At 46.8% G+C, this 25,240-nt stretch overlaps 1 protein-coding gene across 34 annotated transcripts in view; it reads left to right on the forward strand.

The window, feature by feature from the left end:
- Positions 1–25,240, forward strand: part of NRXN1 (neurexin 1) — an 806,593-nt gene that overhangs the window by 738,946 nt on the left and 42,407 nt on the right. For 2 of the 34 annotated variants that reach the window (XM_054169901.1, XM_054169912.1), the window contains exon 1: positions 4,934–5,022. The exons of 30 other annotated variants lie outside the window; for them this stretch is intronic. In XM_054169901.1, the coding sequence (XP_054025876.1) occupies positions 4,990–5,022 (33 nt within the window). In that variant the 5' untranslated portion in view covers positions 4,934–4,989. Of the gene's footprint in view, positions 1–4,723; positions 4,768–4,933; positions 5,023–6,377; positions 6,500–25,240 lie in introns of those variants that run through there. 2 more of the 34 variants (XM_054169906.1, XM_054169894.1) reach the window with 2 other exon arrangements.

Genomic DNA, 25,240 nt, shown 5'->3' on the forward strand with positions numbered 1-25,240 from the left:
AGAAGGGGCTAATTTTGTCACAGGTGCAGAGTACACAGTTCCAGACGTGACAGAAAGCTGTGACACTGACACTTCTTGCTATGAGTTTGGTAGTTTAGCAGGGTAAATTCTTGCAGAAGTCTCTCCAGGGAGAGGGAAGAAGATGTCATGTTGCCCACAGCCCAAACTCTGTCCCAGTTCTACTACAAAAAGAGTAAGGCTACCTCCTTAATGCCACCTCTCTCTGGAGAGAAACTGATTTGTGTGGGAGTAATTATGAAATTAAATCTCACTGTAGGCTGCTAATCCACATCCATCTCAAAGCTGTGTAATATGATTCCAAACGACGTTATTTGCAGATTGCATCAGGTTTGAAGAGACCCTCAAAGGTCGTCTTGTCCAACCCCCCTGTAGTCATTAGGGACAATTCCAACTACATCAGGCTGCCCAGGGCCATATTGAGTCTGATTTTGAGTGTTTCCAGGGATGGAGCCTCAACCACATCCCTGGGCAATCTGCTCCAGCATCTCACCATTCTCACTGTGCAGAACTTCCTCCTGATGTCCAACCTAAATCACCCCTGCTCCAATTTCAAACCATTGTCCCTTTGTCCTATCCCCACAAGCCCTTCTGAACAGTTCCTCCCCAGCCTTCCTGTAGGTCCCTTCAGGTACTGAAATGTAGCTCTAAGGTCTCCCTGGAGCCTTCTTTTCTCCAGACTGAACAGCCCCAATTCTTTCAGCCTGTCTTCACAGGAGAGGTGCTCCAGCCCTCTGATCATCTTGCTGGCCCTCCTTTGGGCCCATTCCAGCACATCCTTGTTGAGGGGATTGCAAGTGATTGGACATCCTCTAAGTACAAGTGAGATGTGACTCTCAAGATGGAATGCCAGTTTAATCCCCAAGAATATGTAGAAAGTTAGACATAAAACTAACACCACTTTGATGTTTATTAAGAGCTTATGTTATTATTACCCCTTCCCTGGACCTGTTGAAGGTCAGGTTGGATGAAGCCTGCAGCAGCTTGGTCTAGTGGAAGCTGTCCCTGCTTGTGGCAGGGGGTTGGATCTAGATGATCTTAAAGATCCCTTCCAACCTAAAGCATTCTAAGAATCTGTGAATGTTTTTTTCCTGGATAAATTACAATAATTTAAGTGCCTGTTCCATGCAGTAGTGAGGATTTTAATGATGATCTCTCTGTACTGCTCTTGTCTCCTTAATGAAATATGTAGCATATTTAGATTTAAATCAAACCTCAGGTTTGCTTTCTGCTGTTCTGGGTTGCCTGTGTTGGAATTTATGTCCTTTTTTGGTAGGGGCTTTTCAAGTGGAACGCTGTTTCTGCATTGTAGGGACTCTAGATTTGTCTTGGCGATATTTACCACTCTGTCCCTTGCTATGAAATGTCTGCAATACAACTCATTTCCTGTCCCTCACTGCAGCAACAAGCAGGTTTTAAAGCAATATTTGTGTAGCTATTTGGCAAAATGTATGCATGCAGCAAAACTCTCATCTGTGCCTTCAGAGTGAGTGCTCAAGCAAATTCAGCTCATCTTTCTTTCCTGCCTTTCACTTAGACTCAGCTGCTCAAGGCATCATCCAACCTGGCTTTAAACACAGAATCACACCCCCAGGGAGAAGGCATCCACAGCCTCTCTGGGTGACCTGTTTCAGTGTCTCACCACCCTCATACTGAAGAACTTCGTAAGATCCAGTCTAACCCTACTCTCCCTCAGCTTCATACCATTCCCCCTTATTAGGATAAGATACCCTGAGCAAAAGTCCCTCCCCAGCCTTCCTGTAGGATCCCCTGAGGTATTGGAAGGCAGCTCTAAGTTCCCCTCAGAGCCTTCTCTTCTCCAGGCTGCACAACCCCAGCTCTCTCAGCCTATTCTCCTAGCAGAGGTGCTCCAGCCCTTGGATCATCTTTGTAGCCCTCCTCTGGACTTGCTCCAATAGCTCTGTGTCATTCAGTGTTAATTTTTTGTATATTTGGCCTTGATTCAACGAAGCACTCAGTAATTTCTGTAAATATAAACTGAGGAGTGCTCATGTAGAGCCAGGTGCATTTCTAACTGCTTTGCCCGCTCCTAAGCTCATAATGATTGCAGTGTCTTCACATCCTTTGGGTGAAATCTGTCCTAATCATGTTGGCTATTCTATCTCCAGATCACCTCACAGCACAACACATGATAAGCACGGAGCTGCATCTCCATGAAAAGCAAAAAAATACCACCCTGAACTTAGATGGAGGAATCCCATTACAATCTCCCCATGAGCAATGATCTCTGGCAGCCCAGAAGGCAGCTGTGTGCTGGGCTGCATCCAAAGCAGGGAGAGTAGCAGGACAGCGGGGGGGATTCTACCCTTCTGCTCTGCTTTGCTGAGACATCACCTGCAGCACTGCATCCAGTTCTGGTGGCCTCAGTGTAACAGGGACAGCAGCTCCAGAGGAGGGCCACAAAGATGATCAGAGGGATGGAGCACCACCCATGTAAGGATAGGCTACAGGAGTTGGGTCTGTTCAGCCTGGTGAAAAGAGGGCTCTGGGGGAGACCTTAGAGGAGCCTTCTGGTACCCGAAAGGGCCTATGAGAAAGCTGGGGAGGGAGTTTCTACAAGGGCTTGTGGTAGGATGAGAGGGAATGCATTGAAGCTTGAGGAGGGCAGATTTAGACTGGAGATTAGGATGAAATTCTTTCCAGTGAGACACTGGAACAGGCTGCCCAGGGAGGTTGTGGATGCTCCCTCCCTGGAGGTGTTCAAGGCCAGGCTGGATGAGGCCTTGAGCAACCTGGGCTAGGTGTCTCTGCAGAGGGTTGGAACTAGATGATCTTTAAGGTCCTTTCCAACCCAAGCTATGAATCTAAGCAGATTTTTGCTGGGCACTGTTCACTGTGACCTAGCCCAGCTCCTGTCAAGCCACACCATGCAGGATTTCTCCCAGCACTTCAAGGCAAAGCTTCCCAGTCAGCATCCCATCCTCACAGGCATCTGCTCTGCGTTTGAGAGGAGCTGGGATCTGCCAGCCTTCCTTGCTACCATTGCTGTTACTGCTCTGGTCCCCTCAGTCACAGCACAGGGGGCGTATGACAGCTTATTACTTTTAATGTTGTTCTTGTAGAATCACATTTGCAAAAAATACTGCCTCAGGCCAAATGTTACAGATAATTTGGTGCTGTCCTTCAGGAAGGTGGCTGCTGGGGTTAATGAAAGTTTGGCTTAGCAAATGTGAAAGGAAGCTGTTGTTTGTAGGTGGCATTCTCACTTAGTTTTTTCTTACTGAGAATGGAGTTGGGGATCTTATTTGGTTTGTCCCCTAGATGAACTCCTTTCATTGAGGGCACAGCGCTGACAGATTACTGTCAGGCCACACAAGGAAACCAGCACTGATGCCAGGAGGGTGGTCCACCAGCATTGCCCTTGCTGTCATCAACCCTGACCCCAGAGAAGGAATAGGCAAAAAAGACTGGAAGATTTGACCACGGCCACCCCTGCAGCCAAATACTGCACAAGCAACCACACAGTTATGGCCTGATGGTGTCCTCTGCCATCCTCACAAAGGGAAGAGGTGCAGAGTCAGAAATTTGGGATTTTTAGGGTGCTCCTCAGAGGACCAAGATTGTCTCTGAGTGGAAATGCTGAGAGATTTACAAGGCAGAGATCTGGAGGTGTCCCAAGTGACTGGAGAAGACTGAGAGGGGATTTAATAAATGTTTATAAATATCTGAGGGCTGGGTGTCAAGAGGGAGGGGACAGGCTCTGCTCAGTTGCATCCTGTGATAGGACAAGGGGCAATGGATATAAACTACAACACAGGAGGTTCCACCTCAACATGAGGAGGAACTTTTTCACTGTGACGGCCACAGAGCACTGGAGCAGGCTGCCCAGAGAGGTTGTGGAGTCTCCTTCTCTGGAGACTTACAAGACCCATCTGGATGCCTTCCTGTGCGACCTGTGCTAGACTGTATGATCCTGCTCTGGCACGGGAGTTGGACTTGATGATCTCCAGAGGTCCGTTCCAACCCCTAGCATCCTGTGATCCTGTGACTGCAGGGAGGGCTACAGCAAGAAGTATTGAGAGAGACTGTTTGCAAAAGCCTGCAGAGATAGGACAAAGGGCAATGGCTTCAAACTAGAGAAGAGCAGAGGTAGGTTGGATGTTAGGAACAGGTTCTTTACTATGAGGGTGATGGAACACTGGAACAGGTTGCCCAGGGAGGTGGTTGGGACCCCATCCCTGGAGATATTCAAGGCAAAGCTGGACAGGGTTCTGGGCAACCTGATCTAGTTGAGGATGTCCCTGCTGATTGCAGAGCGGGTTGGACTGGATGACCTTTGGAGGTCCCTTCCAACCCAGACCATTTCGTGTTTCTGTAACACCGTTACCTCCACCCTCCACTACCTCCCCTGCGGTAGCTCAGGGCGGGGGCTGTGGGATCCGCGCTCCCAACCACCGCGGGCAGGCTCGGGGCGGGGGTCGGGGGGAATAGGGTGGGGTTCTCCATTCCATTCCCAACCGCACCGCTGCCGTTGGGCTCTGCAGCCGCGGCTCCCCGCGGCCGGCTGCGCTGCCTTCCCCGCTGCGCGCCCCCCTCCTCCCGCGCTACCGGCCGCGGCTATTGGCTTGGCGGCGGCACGTGCCGGCGGGCGCCATTTCGCCGCCGTCGCCGCCGCTGCCGCCGCCGCCGCCACCGCCGCCGCCTTCTTCCTCCCTCCCTCCCGCCCGTTCGTTCGCGTTGCCGGGCAGCGATAGGCCGGGGTTGATGCGCAGACAATTTATCATCCAGGTCTCCCGCGGAGGCAGGGAGCGCGGCTGTCACCAGTATTGATTTCAGAGGATGGACTCTTAAATTTCCTAGGATTGCCATTAAGAATTAAGGGAGGGGAGGGGGTGGGGGGAGAAAAGGAAAAAAGAAGGGGAAAAAAGAGGCAAAAAAAAAAAAAAAAAAGAAAAAAGGGATTAAAAAAAAAAAAAAGCGCTCAAAGCACCCAGGGTTAGCCAGGCAGACATGGATATGAGATGGCACTGTGAAAACTCTCAGGTAGCTTCTTCTCTCGCAGGCGATGCAGAGCACAGGCGAAGCACTGCAGCATGCAGGGTTTAAGAGAACCATTAAGCGAGGAGAAGGAGGAAAAAAAAAAAGACAAGGAGGGGAAAAAAAAAAGGGAGGGGGGGAAGGAAAAAAAAAAAGGCATTTGCACCGATTACTGAAAATTACTTCTTCTTCTTTTTTTTTTTTCCTTCTTTCCTCTCCTTTTCTTTCCCCCCCCCCTCCCCTTTCTTTAAATTACAATATGTCTCCTTGGAGATTGCATGTCATTAATATTGAGCTCCGATTTTTCTGCACGATATCTCTTTATTTAATCAGAGAGAAGCTTTTAAATTGTCGTGGTTTGTTCGTTGTCCTTTTACTTGTTTATTTATTTATTTATTTATTCGTCATGATTATTTTTGTGGTACCCAGAGCATGGAGGCTTCTTTTGGGTTTTGGGGTTTTTTTTAGGTTGTGGGGTTTGGTTTTTTTTTTTTTCCCTTTATTTTTTTATTTAAAACAACGAATATAAAGGGAAATTGAGAAGGCTTCCAATAAAAGCATGAATAAAACAAAATTTAGTTGCTAGGCTGCTTTCCTTTTTAATAATCTAGCAATTATTATTATATTTTTATATATATATATATATATTGGCTTAAATGATGCTTAAACCCTGTCCATGCATGCATTTTGGTTCAGAATGTGTGTGTACGTATGTGTGTGTGTATTTGTTTTGATTCCATATTTTTTTCAGTGAGCATTTGCACAACTGGAAATTCCTGTGAGTTATATATACTGTGTATGTGCATGCTTGAATAAGGGAAAGCAAACAAACCAAAAATTGCAATGCAAATGAATGACTTGATTAATATTTTGTGATGGTATCATGCAAAGTAGCTTCGTTTTGAAACGTTCTGAACTGTTATTTTTATTTTTATTTTTCTTGGAGGGGGAGGGAGGGTAAATTGCTGCATGCTTATGACAAAGTGTTTGTGTATTTCTTAAAGATTAATTGTTTACAGTGCTCGTTTCTAACGCTAAAATGCAAAAGAGGTTGTTGGAGGGTGGGGGGTGGTGGTGTTTTCCTTTATTTATTTATTTGTTGTTAAATAACAAACCTCCAAGGCATCTAATTTAAAAGAGCATCCATTTACAAAGCTTTCCAAGCAGAAAAGAAAGAAAAAGAACAAAAACCGTTTGTGTTTGTGTGGCAGCTCTCAGCTCCTCTGGGAAGGGGACTGTGATCTTTGCTCTCTCTTTATTTCACCCCAAGAAGGGTTAAAAAATGCCTGCGTGCACCATGGGAATTCCGCTGGCAAAACCCCCAGAGCCTGACTCCAGGTGGGACTGGGGTGTATCGCTATAGTGAGCAAAGATAAAGGTGAGGATGAGGGTTGCCAAAAGGAGCTTTTGAAGTGAGGAAGCAGCAGCTTCTGTCTGGACATCAATGGCTAATTGTCGGGTTTCCCTCTCATTAGGGAGGAAGGTACGAGGAGGGGGTAGGAGGGATGTGAGGGGAAAGCTTGTCTGCTACTTTGCTTGCTTTCAGATGAAACAGAGGATAATCGGTGGAGAAGGTGGTCGTTCAGATGTGTTCTGGTGTACAGAGTGTCACCAATGTGTTGAGTTACAGTTTTGGGGTGGGGAGGGGCTTTTTTTTCCCCCTGCTTGTGGAAAGGTTACCTGCTGGATTGGAGAGGAGTTGTCTTAATGTGTTGGGGTTTAACCGCAGTTGTGGTGCTGGAGGGGCCAACCTTTGGTGTATTGGGTGTGTTGTGTAATCCTGTTTGCATTTCTCAGCTAGATTTCCTCAGAATTCTGCTTTTAAGCCTTTTTTTGTTTGTTTGTTTTTTTCCATGGTCTGCATTTAAATCTCTTAGTATGCAATTCTAGAAGCAGCTCTTCTCTTATTACTCTGGGCTATTCCATACCTGTTTTTTGTTCTTCCCATAGCATCCCCCCCCCCAAAAAAAAAAAAAAAAAAATAAAAAGGTCTTTTGGGTGGTGGTTGGCATTGTCCCATGCCAGATGGTTCTGGCCTGCTGGTATCATAAGCTGCTTTTCACTTTCTTGCTGAAAACTTTGTGGTTTGAGTTTGCTCTTGCCAGCTCTGGTCCTAATAGCCTTCTACATCAGCGAGGCATCAGATATAATTTGACACAGCTGACAGCATCTACTTAGAAGAAGCTTAGGGCTGAGCCAGAGTGAAAATTGAATTGCCTCTCAACTCCCTAATATTAATGATCCTTCCAGGTCAGCACAGGAGTAATTGCCAGGGCAGCCTGAGGAACTGTCCATTAAACTTGCCTAGATGGGAGCTCACCTGTGGAGAAGTGTATCTGGAGAACGTGTGCAAAACGAATTCCATTTGCTTAATGGAAGGTCTGCTGGAGTTATGAATACGTCAAAAGTCAACATGTGGTCTCAAGTTTAGTATGAAGTGACTTTTTTGGTGGTATTTTAAGATTGATTATGACTAAGACTGGGCAGTTTTGCCTTAGATGTGTCTGGGGGGGGAGAAAACAAAGTGTGCAAAACTCAGGTTGGTGATTGTAACTCCAAAGGCAAACCTTTATTTCTGGATAGGTAGAGGTTGGTCCAAAGCCTTGTGGTGTAAAGCAAGAGAAGAAAAGGTTATGTTGTCCATGTTCTTTAGGCCATGGGGTATCTGTGCATTTTAAATGACCTATTAATCACTCCTGAGCTTGTATACAACTTGAGGAGGTGTATACAACTTGAGGAGGTATATACAACTTGAGGAGGTGGGCAGCTGGACCTTAAAATCCCCAATCAATATTCAACAGGAATTCAGAGGAGACAAACAGCCTAAGGACAATGCTAAAAACTCAGCTGTGCTCTGCGCTGATTTAGCAAGAAATCCCAGTCACAGAGCGAGAGAATTTCATTTGTGACCTTGTGCATCTGAGATGACAGAAAAAGTTAACAGTTGTCAGCATAGCTTTACTGCGAGGAAGATGTGCAGAGGGTTCTGAAAGGTACCCACATGGACATAGGGGGGAACAACCCTTTTCTATCAGTGCAGGCTGGGGAATAATTGCAGAAAAGCAGCCTTGCAGAAAAGGATTTGGGGATGCTGGTGGGGGAGAAGCTGGATAGGAGCCAGCAATGGGCACTTGCAGCCCAGAAGGCCAATGGCATCCTGGCCTGTATCAAAAGCAGCTTGGCCAGCAGATGGCGAGAGGGGATCCTGCCCCTTGGCTCTAGTGAGACCTCAACTGGAGTACTGTGTCCAGATCTGTGGCCCCAACACAAGAGAGACATGGAGCTGCTGCTCCAGAGCAGGGCCAAGATGCTCCAGAGGGCTGGAGCACCACTCCTGTGAAGATATTTCAGTATCTGAAGGAGACCTAACAGGAAGGTTGGGGTGGGACTGTTTAGAAGGGATAGGACAAAGGGCACTGGTTCAGAGGTAGAGCAGAGGAGATTTAGGTTGGACATCAGGAGGAAGTTCTGCACAATGAGTGGTTAAATTCTGGAACAGGTTGCCCAGGGATATGGTTGAGGTCCTGTCCCTGCAGACATTTAAGATCAGATTTGATGTGTCCCTGTGCACCCTGCTCTAGTTGGAGGTGTCCCTGCTGAGTGCAGGGGGTTGGACAAGATGAGCTTTGAGGGTCCCTTCCAATCCAGTACAATCTGTGAATCTGTGAATGGAGAACCAACAAACAGAGGTACACAGAAAAGGCTGAAATACTGATGCTTCAGAATAAAATGTTCTTCTGAAATGCTTCCCTACCTGGTAGATGGTTTAACAAAAAACAGCATCATGAACATTGTTTGGTGACACAGATGAAAGAACAATTGTAATACTTTGTCAGGAGGGACAGGGAACTACTGGAGAGTGTTCAATGGAGAGCTACAAGGATCTGGAGCATCTGTCTCATGAGGAAAGGCTGAGAGCCCTGGGGCTGTTTAGTCTGGAGAAGAGAAGGCTGAGAGATCTGATCAATGTCTACAAATACCTGAAAGGTGGCTGTCAGGAGGATGAAGCCAGGCTCTTTTCAGTGATACCCAGGGATAGGATGAAGGGCAATGGATATAAACTCAACCATCTCAGCATAGGGGAAAACTTCTTTACTGTGAGGGTTACAGAGCCCTGGAGCAGGCTGCCCAGGGAGGCTGTGGAGTCTCCTTCACTGGAGATCTTCAAACTCCACCTGGATATTTTCCTGTGTGACCTGCCCTAGGTGATCCTGTTTTGGCCAGGGGGGTTGGAGTGGATGATCTCTGGCAGTCCCTTCCACCCCTACCATTCTGTGAATCTATGATTGTAGTCCAAATGGGAAGTATCCTCTGGAGGGCTTGGTTCACTGCCTCTTCATCTGTTCTCTCTTGTGTTCCTTTTCACCAGCCATGTAAACTGTAGCAGCCCCTTGTTGTAACAGGATGTCTCACTCTGCTGACACCCTTCTGCGTTGGGCCACCCATTGCCACTATATACAGCAGTTGTTTCCTCTTTTTAGAGCTCCTTATGTCTTCACACTGCTAGAGGTGGTGTCACAGCTTGGTTGGGTTGTGTGTATATAAAGAAATCATCAAGATAAACAGTTGAGGAAAACATCAGATTCAGGCTTAGCCAAGGAGAAGCTTGACAGCTGGAACTGATGAACAATTTACTGATGAACAGTAAATTGTTTTCCTAACTTTTTGGTTGACATTTTCAATAGCTTGACATCCTTGATCATTATTTTTAGTTGGGTGTGTTAATACAGAGCTTAGTCATTCTGTGTGCTTCATGTTACTAAATTTTAAGACTTAGCTAAGTTTTTGCAGCCACTGATAACTTCTCTGACACAAAGAAAAATAGTCATTTTCCACTTCTTGTGTGTGTTCTGCCAGTAGTAGTGTTGGGTTTCAGGCTCTGCTTTTCTCTCTCTGTTTCTACATCTCTGATATGTTTTTTCAGTCCAGACTGTGTTTTCATAGGATCACAGAATGGCTCAGGTTGGAAGGGACCTCAGAGATCATCTACTGCAACCTCTCTGCTATGGGCAGGGACACCTCTCAACTAGACTTGGTTGCCCAAGTCCTGATCCAGCCTGGCCTTGAACACCTCCAGGGAGGGAGCATCCACAACCTCCCTGGGCAGCCTATTCCAGAGTCTTGTCACCCTCATACTGAAGAACTTCTTCCTAAGCTCCAGTCTAACCCTGCTCTCCCTCAGCTTCAAACCATTCCCCCTTGTCCTGTCCCTGGATGCCCTGATGAAAAGTCCCTCTGCAGCCTTCCTATAGGACCCCTTCAGGCATCAGAAGGCATCCCTAAACTCCTCCCCATAGTCTTCTCTTCTCCAGGCTGAACAACCCCAGCTCCCTCAGACTAAGATATAAGATGAAATTCTAAGATTTAAGATAAAATTCTAAGATTTAGGATGAAATTTTATTATTTAAAATGAAAGTCTGCCTTCCTTACAGTGAGTGGAATTGTTGTCACTTGACTTCAATGTCATTGACATCCCTGGCAGAAGTCTGAATAGGACAGAATTTAAAGTCCAAGTAGGTAAGGACACATGAATTGATTTCTTTACCTAGCTGTCTCTTGGTGTATAGTTCATAAAGGTATATCCAAAGTGTGATGGGAAATGAGCAATGTGGTTTTTTTCACCAAAATTACTCATTTTAGATTCCATCTCATGAGCCAAACAACTCCTTGGCAACACAGAACTGGGAAGGTCCCACACTTGGGTCACAACAACCCCAAGCAATGCTACAGGCTTGGGGAAGTGTTGCTGGAAAGCTGTCTGGCAGAAAGGGACCAGGGGGTTCTAATGGACAATCAGCTGAACAGGAACCAGCAGTGTGCCCAGGTGGCCAAGAAAGCCAATGGCATCCTGGCTGGGATTAGAAATGCTGTGTCCAGCAGGAGCAGGGAGGGAATTGTCCCCTTGTACTCAGCTCTGGTGAGGCCACACCTCAAGTATTGTGTCCAGTTTTGGGCACCTCAATACAAGAGAGATGTGGAGGTGCTGGAGCCAGTGCAGAGGAGGGCAAGGAAGCTGTGAAGGGCCTGGAGAATAAATGTGATGAAGAGCAACTGAAGGAACTGTGGATGGTTAGTGTGAAACAGAGGAGCCTGAGGGGAGACCTCATTGCTGCCTACCTGAAAGGACCTTGTGGAGAGGCTGGTGCTGGTCTCTTCTTAGTGATAGAACAAGAGGGAATGGCCTCAAGCTGTGACTGGGTAGGTTTAGACTGGACAGTAGGAAGCATTTTTTTCTCAGCAAGAGTGGTCAGGCATTGGAATGTGCTGCCCAGGGAAGTGGCTGAGTCACCAAGCCTGGATGTGTTTAAAGGTTGTTTGGATGTGGTGCTTGTGGCTATGGTTTAGGGGTGAACCTCTTAGAGTTATTGGTTGAAACTTGGTGTTCTTGAGGGTCTTTTCCTACCTGAACATTTCTGTGATTCCAGGAAGCTTTCAGGTGGTGAGGAATTTCTCATGCTGAGACTCTCTTTGGTCCAGGACCTTGGAACATCTTATAGTTTGAGCCTGGCTGGAATGTTTTGGCACAAATCCAGAAATGAGTAAGGCTGTGTGGCTTCAGCAGAGAGTAAATTGCATTTCTGGGTCACAATAATGTTAGTGCCTCCTTTGCTGGTTTCTCTAAGCTGCCTGTGGTATGGCTGCAAGCCAATAAAAACTGAACTGCACAAACTAAAAAAGTAAAGGATTTCCTTTCAGTTTCCACAAGTTTTTAATTTGTTTTTGCTTTCTTGTGGCTCTTTTTGATTTCTTTTATTCCCTTTCCTATGTATTTTCAAGACTCCCTTGCCAGCTCACCCTCACTGCGAAGGCTCCACCGTCGTGTATGTTCTTCTTGCATTATTCCATGCTGGTGGCTGGGGAAGGAGCTTTGTTTGCTGCTACTTCACCTGAGTTGTTCAGGGGCTTTGTTGGATTTTCAGAATTTGTCTGTGAGGTTATTTGAGCTGCTCCCCAAACAAAGTCAGCAAAGTTGGTGAGCAAGTTCAGTGGCAGGAAAATGGTGTTTACACTCCAGGGCTCTGTGCCTGCACTATGACTGCAACCAATTTTTCCTGCTCCCTCAAAGCAGAATATCCACCTGGGGCATGCACAGCTGCATCAAACAAGTGGAAAATGGCTTTGAGTTTTCACCTGTTTTATTTTGCTTGGCTTTAAGAAATGTGTTGCCCAAAGAGTACATAGAAAATGAGCAAATGAGCATTGTTTGGGTAGAACATACTGTGTGGTGGAAGCAAGAATTCGTAGATTCACAGATTCATAGAATAGTTTGGGTTGGAAGGGACCTTAAAGATCACCTAGTTCCACCCCCCCTGCCATAAATAGGGACACCTCCCACTAGCCCTGGTTGCTTAAGGCCTCATCCAGCCTGGCCTTGAGCACCTCCAGGGAGGGGCCATCCACAACCTCCCTGGGCAACCTGTCTCACCATCCTCACTGGAAAGAATTTCTTCCTAATCTCCTGTATGAATCTCCCAGGTTTAATCCATTCCCTCTTGTCCTATCACTACAATCCCTTGTAAAGTGGCCCTTAGGAGTAAAGCCCATTTTTTTTTCAGTTCCTCCTCCAGGTTACAACTCTTGAGCAAGAAGGATTTGACAGTAAATGAGCAGTCATGATTTTAATTCACATCTAACACAGGTGTCTTAAGACTGGTATTAAGTGTCAGTTATGTTCAGTAAAATTTCACCTCAACATGAGGAGACACTTTACTGTGAGGATGACAGAGCCCTGGAACAGGCTGCCCAGGGAGGTGGTGGAGTCTCTCTCTGGAGACATTCAAAACCCAGCTGGATGTGTTCCTGTGTGACCTGCCCTCAGGGAGGGGGGTTGGACTGGATGGTCTGCAGAAGTCCCTTCCAACCCCTAACATTCTGCGATTCTGTAATGCACCAAAGGTGGGTAGGCTAAGGAATGAGTACAGTGGAGTTTGACAAATTAAAAAAGCTCTGAGGTGAGCAGGGAGGTGTCAGTGAGGAGAGGCCAACTTAGCCAAAATCCCAGCAGGCCCCTTCAGAAGTGCCCTCTGCTAAGCTCTGCTCCCAAATGCAAATCCATTCCGTGAGGCTGACATCCGCGTCAAGCGCCATATCCTGGGCAAGCTCACTTCCCCTGGCCCATGCCAGCTCCACAGTGGTCTGCAAAGCCAAGCTAAAAATGTCACTTGTGATTTCATAGAGGATGTCCATCTGCCCTCAACAGCCTGAGCAGCCCCGGGCCCTCACCGACCCCCACGCCTGCGGCACTGCCGCATCCCACGTGAACGTGGCTGACCGCTTGCAGCAAGCCAGAAATAACTCTCCTCTTGTCCTAGGCATAAAGGGCACGACACTAGGGCACTCTGCCCTTACTTGGCTTTAAGTTTAGCCCTGAGAAATGAAGTTTGAAGCCCTTAAATGAGTTTAAACTCAGGCTGGACCAGCAGGAGATGTCTGCAGGAGTCACCTGGCATGTGAAGTGCGTGTTGGCTTATGGTCACCTTGTCCATTTTTGGTCAGGAAGAGACTTCACAGGGTGGCTTTCCCGTTACTCTTCCTGTTTGTTGAGTAAATGGTTCAAGAAGCACAAGGAGCTAGTAGTGGAGAGCCACTAAGATGATGAGGGGGCTAGGACCTTATAAGGAAAGGCTTAAGAGAGTTGGGGCTGTTTAGCATGGAGAAGAGGAGACTGAGAGTAATGCTGATCAATATCTAAAGTATGAGCATCAGGAGGATGGAGCCTGACTCTTATGTGTGGTGTCCAGTGGCAGGACAAGGGGCAGTGGACACAAATTGGAACAGAGGAGGTTCCATGTAAACACAAGGCAAAATATCTTCCCCTTGAGGGTGGCAGAGCACTGGAGCAGGCTGCCCAGAGAGGCTGTGGTGTCTGTCCATGGAGACATTACAAACCCTTCTTGATATTTCTCTGTGTGGTTTACTCTGGGAGATCCTGCTTTGGCAGGGGGGTTGGACTGGATGATTTTCAGGGGTGCCTTCCAACCCCTCCCATTCTCTGCCTCTGTGAAGTTAGTCTAGCTGACTTACCAGCCAGTAAGATGTTCCTGCTAACTCTTGTAGGGGTCTTGCAGGCAACAGCAGAGCATCAGTGAGGTTTCTTTCTGCTGTATCTTAAGTGCTAAATTGCCAGTTGCACTGGTTTTACCTAGAGGCACATCCAAGTCAGACCCCATGTTTATCCATAAGCTGCACTGACAATTTTCATCTTTACCAGCCCTAGCTCTTCCCTTTGCTGCTTTACCTGTGCAGAAAATGTCTCTCACTTCATAATTCACCTTTCTGCTGGGGCTATCTAGGGAATAATGTAAGCAAAGTGGCAGTGGAGACATCTGAAAAGGCTGCAAGGGCAACCTTTGCAAAAGAGTCCTTCAGGGTTACTGGGGATGGTGTGTGAGGCAGAAAGGATACAGGCTGACATTCAAATCTCTCTGGTTTTGGGCTGCACACAGTTGCAAAGGAAATAATAGCAACCCCTACACCCATAGGAAGGTATCTGTCACTTTGTCTAATCAGTGTTTCCTGGCAGTCTAAAAGAAGTGACTGAGATGGTGAACTTGGTCATGAAAAGGTCCAAGACAGTTCTGCTGCATCCAAGCTGCCTGTAATATCTGTGGCCCATTGCTCTTAGAGGTGTTTTATCTGAAGCAGGAAAGAGCAGCAGCTTTTTATGACAGTGGTGGCATTCTTCCAGTGTGCAGCCACTGCAGGGTGAGGAGCTCTGGCAGCTGATCCCTGACCCTTGCTCCTGACTTGCATTGTTGTGAGACTGACTTGACTGCTTTAGTAGACTTTGTGTTACTCTTTTTAAAGCCTGCTATCTAGACAGCTTCAGGGATTGAAGTCAGCTTTCAACTACAGGTATTGTGTGTGGAAATAAAGCAACTGAAATAACCTGTACCAAATGAAGTGTGGCTGGCAGGTCAAAAGAGGTGATTCTGCTGCTCTGCTCTCCTCTGGTGAAACCTCACCTGCAGTACTGTGTCCAGCTATATGCCCTCAACACAAGAGAGACATGGAGCTGTTGGAGCAGGTCCAGAGGAGGGCCACAAAGCTGATCAGAAGACTGGAGAACATCTCCTATGAAGACAGGCTGAAAAATTGGGGCTGTTCAGCCTGGGGAAGATAAGGTTTCAGGAAGACCTTAGAGCTACATTTCCATATCTGAAGGGGACCTACAGGAAGGCTGGGGAGGGACTGTTCAGAAGGGCCTGCGGGGATAGGCCAAGGGGCAATGATTTGAAACTGGAGCAGGGGAAATTTAGGTAGGACATCAGGAGGAAGTTCTGCACAATGAGAGCGGTGAAATACTGGAACAGGTTGCCCAGGGATGTGGTTGAAACCCTCTTCCAGCAGACATTCAGGATCAGCCTTGCTGTGTCCCTGGTCAGCCTGCTCTCATTGGAGGTGTCCCTGCTGAGTGCAGGGGGGTTGGACAAGATGACCTTCAGGGGTCCCTGCCAACCCAGTGCAATCTGTGAATGATCTAAAAATGCAGTGGGAAGTGAATAATTCCCACTGAAAGCCTACCTCAACTGTAAATCATTTGAGTACCGAGCAAAGATTCTCATTTATTTGTGATTAATTAGACAGAACCATTTGAGATTGCTAAATAATAAGATAACCCTGGGAAATAACAGGATTCCCCTTGAATGAACTCCAAGCAGCTTCAGTTGTTTATCAGACTATTAGTGCATGACAGATGCCTGTACTACTGAGGAGCTATAGGAAGTGGAAAGATGTCACTTCAGCTAGGTTGACAGAGCAAGATGAAGCTGTGAAAAATCTTGGTCAAATGGTGTCCTCTCACAGTGTGCTAACTGGTGTTGCTCAGACCCTGGCTAGAATCATAGAATGGCTCAGGTTAGAAGGGATCTCAGATCATCAACTCCCCCACCATGGGCAGGGATACCTCTCAACTAGACTCAGCTGCTCAAAGCTGAGAGAGTAGAGGCTGCATCTCTCTTAAACAAGGGATAGGGGATTTGAGTCACAGAATCACAGAATGTTAGGGGTTGGAAGGACCTCTAGATATGATCCAGTCCAACTCCGCTGCCAGAGCAGGATCCAGGTGGGTCTTGAATGTCTCCAGAGAAGGATACTCCACAACCTCAGGGCAGCCTGCTCCAGGGCTCCAGCACCCTCACAGTAAAGAAATTTCTCCTCATGTTGAGGTGGAACCTCCTGTGTTCCAACTTGTACCTGTTGTTCCTTGTCCTATCACTGGGCATCACCAAAAGGAACCTGGCATCTTCATCTTGAAACCCACCCTGCAGATATTGACAGCCATTGATCAGATCCCCTCTCAGCCTTCTCTTCTCCAGACCAAACAGCCCAGGGGCTCTCAGTCCTGTTCTTTCTGCCCCCAAATCAATGTGTGAGTGCAGGACTCCCTGTATTTCTAGCCTGAATGTAGAAATTCCTGTTGCTTCCTCCATTTCTGTGAACTTCACGTTCCTCTTCCTTCATTTATGAATATGCCAGATCATTTTTAGGCTTTAAGTGGATTTGAGGATGCAGCAAGACTTGAGCAGATCAGTTATTATTAACCTGACATTTTGGAGGAAGCCTGTGTCACCATTTACCTTACCCACGTTCAATCCATGGTGAGCTTTGCAAACTGCCTTTTATTTCACATGGTCTTATGCTAAACCATGACTGACATTATTTCCAGATATTAAAAATCATTTTATTTTTCTTATGAATATCCTCTATTGACCTTTTCTTCCAGTACCAGTGTCCCAGCACAGGACATCAGGGAGATTGAGGCACCCTCAGCAAGTTTGCAGATGATACCAAGCTGAATGGTGAGGTTGATAAGACTGAAGGATGGGATGAGTGCCATCCAGAGGGACCTGAACAGGCTGCAGAGGACATTCTCATGAGGTTCAATAAGGCAAAGTGTAAGGTCCTGCACCTGGGATGGAGCAATCCTCGATATTAATTCAGCCTGAGAGATGATGAGCTTGAGAGCAGCCCTGCAGAAAAGGACTTAAGGGTGCTGGTGGGAGAGAAGCTGGACATGAGCCAGCAATGGGCACTTGCAGCACAGAAGGCCAGTAGCAGCCTGGGCTGCATCAGAAGGAATCTGTGAGTCATCCATCTAATAGAGGTCATTAGGAGTGACAAATAAAGTGTTTCTTGAGTGGAAATTAACCTGCATATTACAAGTGACAGTCTAAGAAATAAAGGTGTTAGAAGAAGTGTCACCATGCCTACGTGTTCCAGGTGCCATTTGAGGATTCAGTCAGATACTTCTCTGGGGTCTGGCAGAATTTTTCCCCCAGGCAAATTGTTAATTTGGAAGTGGCATTTCTGCCTCCTCTTGAGTGGTTTTGCTTGGATATACCCTCAAGTGTATTAGTGCTTGTAACTGGGAGGGGGAAGGCATCTGCAATCCAATCACCAATGCTCTTTGTCTTGCTGGTGCCCTGATTTTAGGCTGTCAGTGTGGTGTGCATGTCCAATCCCTCTGGGGGGGAGGGAGCCAGACAAGCCTGGGTACTGAATGGAGCAAAACACTGGCTTCACTCCAAGGATCTCTGATTTTTATTAGATTGTCTATATGAAGCAGGTGGCAGACTGACTACCAGAGAAGTTTTAAGGACAGAGATTGTAGTCTTTACCAGAAAAGTTTTGTTTATCTAGCACTGCAGAGGTCAAGTCAGGGAAAACAGTGCTGTCCTTGCCATCAATTTCATGCCAATTAAAATCTCAAATAAGAGTCTTGTAACTTTCTCATCTGCTCTTGGTGCTGCAGTTGCTTCGTCTTTTCAGTTTTAACCTCATTTACAGTGGAAGACTTGAATATTGAATTTCTGGTTGGGTTTTGTTTTTTTTCTGGCTGAAAATTCATCTGGGCATCATTGCCTCTGTCTCTGTTCCATCCGTGACATTCAGTTCAAGAATTACAGGGAGCTGCTTGAAAGAATCCAGTGCAGAACCATCAAGATGCTGAAGGGAGTGGAACATGTCCCTGCTGAGGACAGAGTGAGGGAGCTGGGGCTCTGCAGCTTGGAGTAGAGGAGCCTGAGGGGTAACCTCATTCATGTTGATAAAGATGTGCAGGGCAGTGTCAGGAGGACAGAGCCAGGCTCTGCTCAGTGATGTTCAATGATAGGACAAGGGGCAATGGGTGCCAGCTGGAGCAGAGGAGGTTCTAAAGGAACAGAAGGGAAAACGTTTCTCACTGTGAGGGTATCAGAGCCCTGGAGCAGGCTGCCCAGAGAGGTTGTGGAGTCTCCTTGTCTGGAAACTTCCTAAATCCACCTGGATGTGTTCCTGTGTGACCTACTCTGGGTGATCCTCCTCTGGCAGGGGGAAGTTGAACTGGATGATCTTTCAAGGTCCCCTCCAACCCCTACCATTCTGTGATTCTGTGAATTGCTCCCTGGGCCAGTAGCTCACATGCAGCAGTCCCCCTTGGAGTCTATCAATATGAAGGAGAAGGGATCTCAGGACAGGCACCTGCCTTCAGTATAATTTTAGAACCAGGTGCCCAATATGCTGTAGCCATCCACCTGCCACCAGGGGCTTGCCAGCCTGCCAGCTTTGATTCCTGCCTTTCGCACCATGCCCATGAGGAAGGCACCCTTCCCAAGGTCACACACCACTCTACCTTTTGCTCAGAAAGCTGAAGAAGAGTTATGCAGAACAACAAAGTAAAAAGACTCTGAAAGGATCAGTCCCTCAGCAGGTACTTTGAATCTTGCATGCAGCCGTGGGCTAGAGCGGTGGATGTCAAAGACAGGTAGAGAAATTAGCCCTGTGGGGAGAGCTAATTGGCAGCTTCTCCTTCAAAATCAGACCCTTTTGAATGGGGACTTTGTGTGTGTATATTTTCATAGCCAGGCAGAGCTGTAGAAATATCTGATGTGTAATCTCTCCTCCCCCTCCCCACCCCCCCCTTTTTTTTTTCCTCTGCAGTGATTCAGCTGTGGAGAACAGCTGCTGTAGTTGAGAATGATCATAGATATCATTCAGCCCTGATAGAAAGGGAGAAGGTTGTATTAGAGTAATCTGATTTCAGGCAGAGAATCTTCTTTGGACACTGTTGCTACAGCAGACTTCTGAGTTGATAACTATCCTCAGAAGCACTCCATAAAACAGTGTAGTAAACACTGATTAATATCATGCACATTGTGGAAGAGAGGATTAAATTGTAGGGTGTTATAACATTTCTTCTATGAGGCAGTGATTGGGAAAATGGTGTTGAAAGCTCCTGTAGCTCCTTTATAAAAATAACCTAAGACTACCTCCTAACCTTCCAGAAAGAGAAAACAAATCTCTTCAGAGAGTTCACAGCTTGTCCTTGTGGTATTCCAAGACATGAGGAGCATGCCTGAATACCACCACCAAAGAGCAAGGGTAAGACATGGGTGCAGAGAGAGAGAGGATTTGGGCTGCAGTAGGCAACAGGGAAGTTTTCTTTTCTTCTGCATTTCTGAAAACTTCAATTCCACCAAGACCTGACCGAAGTAGATGCAGGGCAGGCTTTGACCTCATGGATGACAGCACGCATTCCTTGCTGATTACTGTCTAGCACAGTGAGATTTACCAAAATACAGGATTAAACAGGGAAGCAGTTGGTGGCGATCTGAAAAGTCCAGGAGTTGTGTGTTTGTGCCCAGCAAGGGCTGTAGTGATGCTGGGGGAGATCATGAAACCCTGTTTGTGTTTCCCCAAAGCCCTTCCAAGAGATAGCACAGGCAGGTGTGGATTGGGCTGGCTTAAGGAGCAGCTGAAAGCAGCCTGCAGGAACTGCTAAGTAGCTGAACACAGAGTTGGTTGATGCCAAGGTTCACCAGAGGAGACCATGGCAGGATCATTTGAGCTGATGTTCTTGATACAGTTGTCATTTTTCTGTCAGGTGCTGGAAGCAATCAGCTAGCAAAGCTGCCTGATGGGGTACTTATTTCACAGAAGGAAAGTTTCCTGCCTCTGTGTAAATGGGCAGCACAAGAGGCCAGCTATCACAACTGAGCGTGGAAAAGCATGAGGAACATCAAGCTCAAAAGAAATAACTGAGATCCAGAGTTTCCAATGACAAGAGATCCAGAGAACTGAAAACATGATTCTTAATACTGTGTGTCCAGTTCTGGTGTCCCCAGCATAAGGACACAGAGCTGTTGGAGTGAGTCCAGAGGAGGCCACAAAGATGATTTAAGGGCTGGAGCACCTCTGCTGTGAGGATAGACTGAGGGAGCTGGGGGTGTTCAGCCTGGAGAAGAGAAGGCTCTGGAGGGACTGTAGAGCTGTCTTCAAATACCTGAAGGGAGCCTACAGGAGGGCTACAGAGGGAGGTTTTTTGAGATTGTCAAGCAACAAAACAAGGGGGAATGGTTTGAAGCTGAGGGAGAACAGGCTTAGACTGGAGTTTAGGAAGAAGTTCTTCCCTATGAGGGTGCTGAGACTCTGGCATAGGCTGCCCATGGAGGTGGTGGATGCCTCCTCCCTGGAGGTTCCACTAGACCAGGCTGCTTAAGACTTCATCCAGCCTGGTCTTCAACACCTCCAAGGAGGCATCCACCACCTCCCTCAGCAACCTGTTCCAGTGACTCACCCACCCTTACTGTAAAGAATTTCTTCCTAATCTACAGTCTAAATCTGCCCTCCTCAGGCTTCAATCCATCCCTCCATGTCCTATCATTAAAGGCCCTTGTAAGAAGTCCCTTCTTGGCTTTCTTGTAGGCCCTTTCATGTACTGGAAAGCTAATCTAATGTCTCACTGGAGCCTTTCCCAGGCTGAAGAGCCCCAGCTCTCTCAGCCTGTGCCCATAGAGGAGGTTCTCCAGCCCTCTGATCATCTTTGTGGCCTCCTCTGGACCAGCTCCATTAGCTGAGAGATATTTCTGTCCAGGAACTGTGTCATTATCTAGAAAAAAACCCCAACATTTTCTACCAAAGTGGCCTGCTAACAGCAGAGGATGGCTCAGTAATAGTGAAACAACTGACCAAATAATCTTAACCCGGGTGCTCCTAGCTTAATGATCTAAACCTCTACAGAACCTGTTGAGAACAGAGGCTTGATAGATCTCTCTGTCTCTATCTATCCAAGCAGAATTCCCTGTGGCAGCAGTGGGAGTAATGCCCCAGTAAGACCTAAAAACCCAGTTTGTAAAAGTACTGCGGAAGAATTCATCCTTGCTGCTGGGAGCTTCTCCTTAAATCCAGCAGAAGTGGGAGATGAATGTGAAGAGCAATTAGGGGAATAGGTTGCTTGTAAAGCAATTCTGGCTTTTTTTTTTTTCTTTTTTTTTTCTGTTTGATTTAAAAATTATTTTAATTGTCTTTCATTTAAGAGTGTTGAACCTTTAATGAAAATGAGAAATTAGATGCTGCCATTAGAGGGGAAATTGCACTCATTACGAGGAGCAGGCTTGGATGCCAGAGCTGGTGCACGCTGCTGAAGCCACTTTGGTCTTTCAAGGAGATGATTAAAGTGGTTCTTGCTTTTGTGAACATCTGTGCATTTCATGTGGCAATGGAGAATACCCCTGCATCTCCTTCCTCTTTTAAATATCCTTCTGCTTTAGTACCTTTCCTGTGATAAGCTGCAACAGAGGTGTGTAGGCCAAAGAGGCATTCATAGAATCAGCCAAGTTGGAAGAGACCTCCAAGATCATCCAGTCCAACCTATCACCTAGCCCTATCCTATCAGCTAGACCATGGTACTAAGTGCCTCATCCAGGCTTTGCTTGAATATCTCCAGGGGTGGTGACTTCACAACCTCCCTGGGAAGCACATTCATGGCAAATCACTCTCTCTGTGAAGAACTTCTTCCTAATATCCAGCCTGAACCTGCCCTGGCACAGCTTGAGACTGTGTCCTCTTGTTCTGTTGCTGGTTGCCTGGGAAAACAGAGTGACCCCCACCTGGCTACAACCTCCCTTCAGGTAGTTGTAGACAGCAATAAGGTCTCCCCTGAGCCTTCTCTTCTCCAGGTTCAACACCCCCAGCTCCCTCAGCCTCTCCTCACAGGGCTGTGCTCCAGACCCCTCACCAGTTTTGTTGCCCTTCTCTGGACACATTCCAGTACCTCAGCATCTCTCTTGAATTGAGGGGCCCAGAACTGGACACAGTACTAAAGGTGTGGCCTGACCAGTGCTGAGTACAGGGGAAGAATAACCTCCCTTGTCCTGCTGGCCATACTATTTCTGATGTAGACCAGGATGCCATTGGGTGTCTGTCAAGAAGAAGGTGCCAGGCTCTTTTCAGTGGTGCCCTGTGGTGGGACACAGTGCAGTGGATATAAGCTGGAAACCAGGATGTTCCACTTCAACATGAGGAGAAATTTCTTTACTGTGAGGGTGCTGGAGCCTTGGAGCAGGCTGCCCAGAGAGGTTGTGGAGTCTCTTCTCTGGAGACTTTCCAGACCTGTCTGGACACAGTCCTGTGTTACCTGCCGTGGGTGACCCTGCTTTGGCAGGGGGGTTGGACTGGATGATCTCTGGAGGTCCCTTCCAACCCCTAACATTGTGTGATTCTGTTTGTCACAGTTAACATCCACAGTCCTTTTTGTGCCCAGTATAGCTTAGCTCCCAGCAGGCATGGCTATAGGTGTTGGCACTTTTGAAGCTTCACTGGATTTCTGTGGGAGAGGAAAAGAAGAAAAAAGGGGGCGGAAAGTAACCAACCCCCCCCCCCCCCCCCCCCCCCCCCCCAAAGTTCCTACTTTATGTAATTGTCTCTCTGCTTTGGCTCTCCACAGTATAAATTATGGCATGAAATCTTGATTTGTTGCAAGGCACAGTTCCAGAGCTTATTTGCTTGACTCCTGCAGTATTTTAATGAAACCCCAATTTGATTTTGACAGGTGAGGGTTGTGCTTTTAAAGGCAAAGTGGCAGATTTGTAGATAGTGACTCCTTGAAGAGTGATTATGGAGACAGTTGCTTATATAATTACTGCATTATAGGTATGTTACCATGTTACTGGCATGAAAATCAGCAATTAATTTACATTCTTATGATCCCTAGCAGCTAAAACCGTAGGGAGTGAATAAAATAGTTCAACCACCATGAGAAATAGAAGGGGTCTTCAAAAGAGGTCCTGATGGCTTAGGAAAATGAGATATCATGTCAGATAAGGAGGTTGTGAGCAGGCATTTCTGAGATCCTGGCATTCCACTTTGCAGATAATTTTCTTATCTAGAAGAATTAGGGCTGTTTGTTGCTGGCATGTTTCCCTGTTTTAATGCTGAGCTGCTGCTCAGAAGCAGACTTTTTTTCTCTTGGGTACACCCAGTGCAGCTCTCAAGCATTCACTGAAGCATTGCAGAACTAAGCTACAGTGGCTCTCTTACCATGTCAGGCAGAACAGGAGGGGATGAAAATAAAGCCTAGTAAAGGCTCTTGGAGGTGATGGCTGATTGCTCTATGTAAAAAGAAGCAGGGAGACTTAAAATCAGGCAGTGTAAGTGGGAGAGGGGTTGATCTAAATACCTGAACTTGGGACAGGAATCATGGGTTTATGGAATCTTTAATGCTTCTACGTGTGTCTAGTCCTTTGCAAGTCAAAATTATAAGGTTGGAGCCATTGCATGCAGTGCATGGCACCTGCAGAATTGAATCCTTTTTGTCATGGGGAGCTGGAGCTACTCTCCTATGAAGACAGGCTGAGAGTGCTGGGGTTGTTTAGCCTGGAGAACGGAAGGCTCCCGGGAGACCTCATAGTAGCCTTCCAGTATCTGAAGGGGACTATAAGAAGGCTGCAGAGGAACTGTTTCCAAAGGCATGTAGCACTGGAACAAAGGAAATGGTTTTGAACTAGAGCAGAGCAGATTTAGATGGGACATTAGGAAGAAGTTCTTTACTATGAGGGTGGTAGAACACTGGAACAGGTTGCCCAGGGAGGTGGTGGATGCCCCTCCCCTGGAGACATTCAAGGTGAGGCTTGATGGGGCTCTAAGCAACCTGATTTTGTTGGGGATGTCTCTGCTGACTGCAGAGGGCTTGGACTAGATGACCTCTCAAGGTCTCTTCCAAACTAGAGCATTCTGTGATTCTAAGGGAAAGTCAGTGCAGGCCTTGAAGTCAGGAACCAATCTGAGGCTGAATACAACCATATGGAAAGATTTGGGATGGGCTTGAATCCCCATCCCTGGAGCTGTTCTGAAGAGGCAGAGGTGTGGAGCTGGGGGCCATGGTTTAGCTCCACACTTGGTAGTTAGATAATAGTTGGACTTGATAATCTTCAGTGTCTCTTCCAACCCAAATGATTCTTTGATTCACCAGTCTGAATTGATGCTTTAAGGAAGTTTTGAGTCCTAGATCAGTGACCTGTGTGAAAGCAGCTGTGAAACAGTGATTGTGCCTTTCTAAACCCTGTGAAATGCAGGGATTCAGCACAGAACCTCCCACAAACACACACATGCTCACCCTGCCTGTATTTGTAGTTCGCTTTGTGCTAGAGAAGAATGAAATATTTAATCATTTTCCTCTTCTGGAGGTAAGATTATGCTTTCTATTCAATTATTCTTTTTTAATTAGCACTTTGGGTGCCCGAAGCAACACAGAGGGTTCAAAGGTTTAACTGCAAGGCTACACATTTGCTGTGCTGGAAGATGCCCATTGTTTGGGCAGCTTTTGGGTTGAACTGAGCAAGTTTCAACCACTGCTAATTAGCTTTTGAACAATAGTTCCTTTTTGTGGTGGTTTTTTTTTTCTTTCTGCTATACAATAATTTCTCTTTTGTTTGCTCTGTGCTTAACCAGGTAAAGCAAACATTAAATCTCAATTAAGATTCCTGTACTCATCAAGTGGAAATTTTTATAGACTCATATAATGTTTTGGGGTTGGAAGGGACCTTGGAGATCATCTACTGCAACCTCGCTGCCATAGGCAGGGACACCTCCTGCTAGCCCAGGTTGCTCAAGGCCTCATCCAACCTGGCCTTGAACACCTCCAGGGATGAGGGAGCAACCACAACCTCCCTGAACGGTCTGTTCCAGAGTCTCACCACCCTCATACTGAAGAACTTCTTCCTAAGCTCCAGTCTAACCCTGCTCTCCCTCAGTTTCAAACCATTGCCCCTTGTCCTGTCCCTAGACACCCTTATGAGTAGGCCATCTCAGCCTTCCTGTAGGATCTCTTAAGGTATTGGAAGGCTGTAGCTAGAGGTGTCCCTGGTGAGTGCCAGGGAGTTGGACAAGGTGACCTTTGGGGGTCCCTTCCAACCCAATGCAGTCTGAGTCTGTGAAGCAGCAGGTGATTTCTTGGTGCTTTGCTGGA

This window comes from Dryobates pubescens, chromosome 2, assembly GCF_014839835.1.
Source record: "Dryobates pubescens isolate bDryPub1 chromosome 2, bDryPub1.pri, whole genome shotgun sequence".
Taxonomy (NCBI): domain Eukaryota; kingdom Metazoa; phylum Chordata; class Aves; order Piciformes; family Picidae; genus Dryobates; species Dryobates pubescens.